This window comes from Penaeus japonicus, unplaced genomic scaffold, assembly GCF_977035675.1.
Source record: "Penaeus japonicus unplaced genomic scaffold, GWHDUDI00000001_assembly GWHDUDI00000004, whole genome shotgun sequence".
Lineage (NCBI taxonomy): Eukaryota > Metazoa > Arthropoda > Malacostraca > Decapoda > Penaeidae > Penaeus > Penaeus japonicus.
In genome coordinates this window covers 4071386-4078885 of record NW_028234406.1, presented here as the reverse complement: position 1 = coordinate 4078885, position 7500 = coordinate 4071386, and the positions used below count along the sequence as shown (strand labels likewise).

The following is a 7500-nucleotide window of genomic DNA, read 5'->3' as shown; positions in this document are numbered from 1 at the left end:
GGATGGTAGCGCCAGTGAGCAATATGCAAGCACTTTTCCTTCAGTTAGAAAATGGCCTCACGTCAATAATGATCACATTTCGAGATCCCTAGAGGCCGAAACGGAAGCTTCTGAGGAAACTACTTTCCCGCGCCTTCAGAACTCCTTCGTGGAGTCCCCACAAAAACCTACACAGAAAACAATCACAGCGGCCGAACTCCCTATTCAAGGCAACAAACTGCCTGTAATAGTTGTGAAGGGCAACACAACAAGGCAGAAGCCTCCACACCTCCCAGAGACCACGGGAAAAGCAAACAGTTCAGCCAGTACTCAACAGACATATACTCCACAAGGCCCAGAGGTTGTTGAGTACAGGCAGCCTTGGCTCCATGCGGCTGTCCAGCATGACCTTAAACGGCTGAACTTGCCCTATGATGAGGAGGCCCTGCATGGCCCTAGAGCCCAGGAACTCCTTCAGAGGGAAGAGAACCAAAACTTCCAGTCGAGCTTCTTCACGGACGCAGAGCAAGACGAAGCGAGTCTGCGGAAGACAGCCGGGGACCAACACCTGGCGATCGTGGAAGTGCCCGACGCCCGCCACAGTGGGCCCGTGCACATCAAAAACGTCCACGTCATCGTGCCAGCGCCGAAGAACGTGCCACCCGTCCCCCTCTTCCGCCCCGCCGAAAAGAAGCCTCTTGAGACACCCCCTTACGTCGTGCGCACGGCAGAGGCTCGTGATTATGCTACCAGCGCTGAGGCCGAGAATGCTGACGATGCTATGCTGGTGGTTCCCTTTCCTGCGAATCGCATCGACCCGCAAGAGCGATCCTCGAGGGTCTTCCCTGTGATGGTTCCACTGCGGAAGGCTGAGTCACGACAGGACATCAGTCCCCTTACGAGGTTCATGAAGCCGATTCGTGACATCTTCCAGATGGGAGGTCCTGCCAGGCAAGGCTCTCTTACACACAGGCAACCTGGCCAACAACGACATCAGCAACATCAACAGCAACAACTGCACCAGCAGCAACAGCAGCAGCAACACCACCAGCACCAGCACCAGCAACAACAACACCAGCAACATCACCAGCAGCTACATCAACAACCGCAACAGCAACAGCAACAGCAGCAGCACCAGCAACAACAACACCAGCAACACCACCAGCAACAGCAACACCACCAGCAACAACAACAACAACAGCAGCAGCAACACCACCAGCAACAACAGCAGCAGCTACATCAACAACCACAACAGCAACAGCAGCAGCAACATCAACAATTGCAACAACAACCGTTAAGCCATCAACAGCAGCAGGAGCAACAGCAACCAGAACAACCAGCCAGAGAAGCACCAGCTGTGGAGTTCAGTGAAGAAGACTTCCCTGGGTTTGGTCCACCTAAAGGCGAGGACGTAATGTTAGAAGAAAATGCTGTGGATTCTGAAGAAATCAAATCTGATGTTCCCATCCTCCAACCACCTCCAGTGCAAAGTGCAACTCTAAACCTTCAACCACCACCTGTTGCACAACAAAATGTACCAACATTTGAAGCAATACGGCCACCATCCGTCATTTCTCAGAGGCCTCAAAGTCTGCCACTGCAGGCCTCTCAAGCACCTTCTGCCAGTGTTAATACCTTCCAGAATCAAATACCTTCCCCGGCAGTCCAACAAAACGTAAATTTCCAACCCAGTCCACAGTTTCAACCATTCCAGCAAAATTCACAATTTCAACCAAGCTTCCAAGAAGCTTCCAGGCCTGCAGGAGGTTTCCAGCAGCAGACGAGCAACTTCAGGCAAAATGCTCCGCCAACTCCTACTTCTCGACCTGCCGTTAACTTCGTCCGGTGGCCAAACACCATACCTGCAACATCTGCTCCAGCTGCAGCACCCTCACCTGAAAGCGCTGTCCCTGTCCAGTCAGCTGTTGCAAGACCCCAGACCTCTCAGCCCCTTAGGTTCCCATCGCTCTCAAACATGGAATTGCCTTCGCTCCCTAACATGGACTTCCTCAATCCCTTCAACTTGTTCCGCAACAGGGAAGCTGACATTCCTTTTCCTCGTTTTCCATCGTTTTTCTCCAAGTCTGACAACACTCCTGCTGCCTCTACAAATAATGAAATCAAATCTCCATCTGCATGGCCTGACACTCAATCAGGTGGTCAATCTTTCATTTCTCCAGCACCTGACATGCAGCCCCCTCCTCTTCAAGAGCCTCCTCCAAATGTCGAATTCTTAAAGCCTCTAAGACATATACCGACAAATAAGGAAAATACATTCCAATTCTTGCCACACCTAAAGCCCATCTTCAGAAAAGAGCAGAAGCCCAAGCCTCCAGTTAGACACAACGCAGCTATACATGCTTTACATCCAACACGGTATTCTGTGTCCACGCCCCTTATCCAGTCGCACTCCGGGATCCACTCGATAAGCACTGGCAGCCCGGAGATAAAAACTTCCACTAATGCACATCCTGCTCATTCACAACCACAGAGACCAATCAGCAATACCTATACCCAACAAAATATATATAACCAACACACAGCAAACAACGGATTTGGTCTGACTAAAATCAACGTACAAACCACGAAACCAACTCAACCTACCATACTTGGTCCTGATTCTACTGTGCAAGTCATAAACCCCCAGACAAACCCAGCTCGAGGAAGTGACTCTCCCTCAGAACCGAAGAGTGAGAATCTTGGGCCAGCTATGATTAAGTTCACACTCGACGATGTGGTCAAACCAGTGAGGCGGCCATCACCTCCTGTCACTTCAGCAGCTAAGACTACGACTTACAGAGAGGAAGAAAGAGATGAGGAAATAACCCCTGAGAGTGATATGGCTCTGTCCCCATCTGAAGAAGTAGTTACTGTGGCGCAGATTGTCGAACCACCAAAACCTAGCACACCAGCTACATTGATGATGAAGAGAATAACATTTAAACCAACTTCCAGAACTACAAAGTTCCCCAAATTTTCCAAGTTCCATCAAACTTCTACAGAGCCAACACCAATAATTACTGATATGTTTGCTGATTCAACAACAGTAAGTTCTACAACTCAAGCTGAATCCAAATCAACGCTCCAGAAGAAACAGTTACCTACAACTACAACTACAACTACAACCACAACCACAACACCAACTTCAACTACTCCTTCTATCTCCTCTGAGGAACCTGCCCCTCGTCCTAGTAATTTCCAACCTAGACCCATGCTAAATTCTTCTGCAAACAGAACAAGTCAGTCAAACAAGAACAGCTTTTTCCCCATGAGCTGGGGAGTTTCACAGCCAGCCGATATGCCTTCCAGAACTATTCTGAAAAAGGATGCAAATCCTGTTCCTGAAATAGGTCTTCCCCAAGCAGCCTCTTCAAGAGTTACAATTATTGAAGCTACTCCAATGCCTAAGGCAGGAGAGGTATTCCCCACTCTCAAGCATTTCACAATGTTTACTACACCTCTACCAAACTCGTCTCCTGAGCAAACCACAACCACTAAGAAACATGTCCCATCACCCTTCTACTATACGGGATCAACTAAGCAGATGGATAACGCTCCTACCACAACAGAGAGACCACCACTGACAAGACCAGAGCCACCTTCCTTGATAAGTGCCCGGAATAGACCAGAACGCCTGATGCCGGGCAGATGGAACCAGCGCACCATAAACAAGCCTCCACAGCTCCAGTCTGATAACTTCAGCAAGCAGCATCCTTTGGAAAATGAGGGAGACTCGCATGTAATCACCCACAATCAATCGAAAGTACATTACAACCCTCCCCCACGAAAGTTCTTCCACATCAACAGACCGACACCCCAGCCAGCCCTGATAATGAAGACACAGCCATCGCCACCTCCGTCATCCTCCTCTTCTCCATTCTTCACCTACAAGCAAAAACAGCCTTTTGTTGTTCCATCCCCTGCTTCTGTGGATCCTACTCGAGATCCCCCCACCCCCACCCCCACCCCTACTCCTGGAGGACCCGAGATGACAACAATGATGTTCAGAAGGCGCCCCATGATAAACTTCAACAGGGGGAGGCCTGAGGAAAAAGCATGGGAAGCAGAGGAGGAAGAGCAACAGGAGGAGAATGTGAGCACCCCTGACACAACTGACAGTACGACAACAGAGTACCCACCCACCACAATGTCAGATGAAGAGACCACAACAGCTCAGTACATGGACACCACAACAGAGCACACGACCACAACCCCAGTTACAACGGAGAGTCCTGATGAGTCTGACAAACCCACAAGGTACAATTCAATAATGAGGCTTCGGAACTTCATGTCACGCAAGAGGGCAAACAGAACGAGAACAACACCCAGGCTCAGAAATGCTGCTACAACTACTCCCGTACCAATAACAACTACTGATATACCTGAAGACGATTTTAATACTTCTGGTCCAGTTGTTGACCTGGAGCCCACAACGCCATCCCCATCTCGGCCGAGTACTAAAAACTTCAACAGCATTAGGACACGCCTCTCAAACAGACCAATTAGCCCTCTCTTCAGAAAACCCACAACCCCCTCCACTACCATCTTTACACCCACCACTACCTCTACAACCACCACCACCACAACCAAAAAACCTCTCAGGCCAGCCAAGATTCCAACCACATTTCCCCCAAAGATCTCCAACTTCAAGGACATCGACCGTGATCACAGTGGGAGCCACTCCTCTAACTTCGAGTGGAGACAACCCGTTCATGAGGTCCTCCTGCAAGACCACCCAGAAATGCTCCACTTCTACAACTGGGAGTCCAGCCGCCTGGACGAAGCTCAGGACCGCGTGGACACTGACTACAACCCACAGACCCCAGAGTATGGACTGGGAGACATTGATATTCTCGTTCCAGGAGCTTCAAGTTTATCTCCAGTAACTGAGGATGCTCCCCGGATTCCAGCATTGCAGGAAGCCAGCAACCTGGAAGCCTCTGTTAACAGACCCTTCCTTTCTCCTGAATATGCTTCAGTCACAAGGACTGCAGCGAAGGTAGGATTTGTAGAATGAATTTGTGTCCAAAGGTGATATGATCCACTTACTTAAAACTCTTTTAGATATCAATCCTCTCTTGGAAATCTACATGAATGTGACCTATAATGTATTACATTCTTGCCAATGTTAGTTTGGTTCATCTGTTTTCACATTTCAGTTACACCTACATATATTGTGTTCCCAAGACTCTCACTAACACTCATTTATTTACAGGTCCCACCCAAAGCAACAGCGGAAGAAAGCAGTGACGCCTGGGATACTCTAATGGGAAGCTTCGGAATAGGAGAGTCACCTCACAGCCACATCCTATTCTCACTGCACAAAAACGATCCTTCAGTCCTAGACATCTAAACAACCCTTCTCCTACAAATGCTTGTAATATATTTTCTTTCATCCATATATTCTCTTTTTCTTTTTTTAAACAGAGGGCATATATATATATACACATATTACTGAAGACGTACAGTAAATACACAACTTCAGCCACATCACTCTCTAATACATCTTCAAAAAATCTTCCTTCTATTTTTGGCAACTCAGCATCTTAGTTGTCAAATCAAGTAAAAGTAATCTAAGTATTCATAGTTTTAAGGAAACACAGAATGAAATGTCTCCATATTCATCCTGCATATCAATCTACTAACCTGACAACCTTGTTCAAACAGCATGCAGTGCAGATAACACAATAGATTACACAGAATGACCGTATTAGGCCACTTCTATGTAATTTAGTTCTGTACTTCCACTTCATAATACTGTCCCCGAAACTTCAGCCTTTATCAATCGGCTCCCTACCTCATATTTACCCTTTTGTCCCCTTTTTCCATTTCATTTTGTGTCTCCAACCATCCCTGTATATAGCTTTACCAAAGTAGGGTCTGAGTTATGGCTGGTCCATGAACTCTTCCTACAGCATGTATTATAATGTAGTCACCCATATATGAAGAAATATTATATTTTTCTATATCCCTTGTTAAAATAATGATATTCATATCATTAATGAAGAAAGTTTTAAATATTATTTGATGTTATACATACATTAATGGTGTGCATGCCTATTCCTCAGATGGTTATAATTGTTTACTATTGTTCATATTGTTAAATGTCTTGTCATGACATGCTATTATTTTTGTTACAAAATATTCATCATGATGTTAGCAGAAAAGGTATGAACGACATTCGATGTCTTTGGCAAGAGAGACATAAATGACATGTTTCAATGTTATATGTGCATTTGAAATACATCATATTTTCAAGAAGATCAAACACAGAAATACATAAGACTATTCGATCTCATTCACGCCTTTTCTCCATTTGTCTCAATGAAATCTGTTCTTGATGTTGGCTTATTATCCCTGTAGAGCCAACACCTGACAGTACATTTCTCTTTGGCCAATAAATATCATCAATATAACATACTGCTTTCTCGACCTCGACATTTCCTTATATTGTATATTCAGCCTCTGGGTGTTCAACAGCTTTAAAAGGAAACAACATTGCTTTTCTTTTTTAATTGTCTATTTTCAAAACTCATATGAACACAAAAATGTATATTCATATCCTCTGATAATGATTAACATACATGTCATTCATAATTACTGGGGAATGATAAATACAAAAGCAAGCCTTTCAACATAGATATAATTCAATAACACAATAATTGTATGAGTAAGTGCTCTTATCAGATACTTTTACATGTTTCGACACTCATATGACCTAAAAGCTATAACATAATGTGTGTTAACTTGTATCAAAAGAAAAAAAAATTCTTCTTTGTGAGAATACATACAAAAAAGAAGAAGAAGAAGAAGAAGAAGAAGAAGAAGAAGAAGAAGAAGAAGAAGAAGAAGAAGAAGAAGAAGAGAAAGAAGAAGAAGAAGAAGAAGAAGAAGAAGAAGAAGAAGAAGAAGAAGAAGAAGAAGAAGAAGAAGAAGAAGAAGAAGAAGAAGAAGAAGAAGAAGAAGAAGAAGAAGAAGAAGAAGAAGAAGAAGAAGAAAAAAGAAAAGAAAAGAAAAGACTCCTTACCTGTTCATTGAGAGCCCTCCAGCCAAGGTCATCAGTGCGATCACACTCATAGGTCTCTCCTAAAAGCGGGTTGAACGGCTTAGCGGTTCTCACTGCAGTTGTTGCATAAGACGAAACAGTGAATGCAGCAACAAGGGACAACTGTTCACATGAATCCTCAATCTGTGGTATAAAAAGATGACAAGCAAATTAGTGGTGCTGCCTGCAGAGGGATTGGCGGAGAACCTTCCTCTCTCTAACTGGTGAAATTCTATTGACCTTCATCTAATGGTAGAAGTCTTACTTTTCAATATGTCACCATTTGAACTTCATTAATTCTCTTTATGAATACGGTATGCAACTATGCAATATCTGTTTCTTCAGTCCTAATCATATACATTTATGTGTGTATGATTAATTGCCTAAAGTATAACTCCTCGATCAAATCAAATCAATATTGTCATGCACAAATGCATAATAAGCTTCTATTGACTTTCAAAATAAATCTATCCGAC

At 44.6% G+C, this 7500-nt stretch overlaps 2 protein-coding genes across 10 annotated transcripts in view; one reads left to right on the top strand and one right to left on the bottom strand.

Moving 5' to 3' along the window:
• LOC147471887 (uncharacterized) overlaps window positions 1–6956 on the top strand; it is a 19690-nt gene extending 12734 nt beyond the window's left edge. Inside the window, exons 2-3 of the mRNA XM_086535912.1 lie at window positions 1–4978; window positions 5195–6956. The exon at window positions 1–4978 is cut by the window's left edge and continues 848 nt beyond it. Of these exons, the coding sequence (XP_086392038.1) occupies window positions 1–4978; window positions 5195–5332 (5116 nt within the window). The 3' untranslated portion in view covers window positions 5333–6956. The remainder of the gene's footprint in view (window positions 4979–5194) is intronic.
• Window positions 1–7500, bottom strand: part of Osbp (oxysterol binding protein) — a 221252-nt gene that overhangs the window by 32255 nt on the left and 181497 nt on the right. For all 9 annotated transcript variants that reach the window (XM_043000308.2, XM_043000318.2, XM_086535916.1 and 6 more), the window contains one exon: window positions 7007–7168. In XM_043000308.2, coding sequence (XP_042856242.1) covers window positions 7007–7168 — 162 coding nt within the window. The remainder of the gene's footprint in view (window positions 1–7006; window positions 7169–7500) is intronic.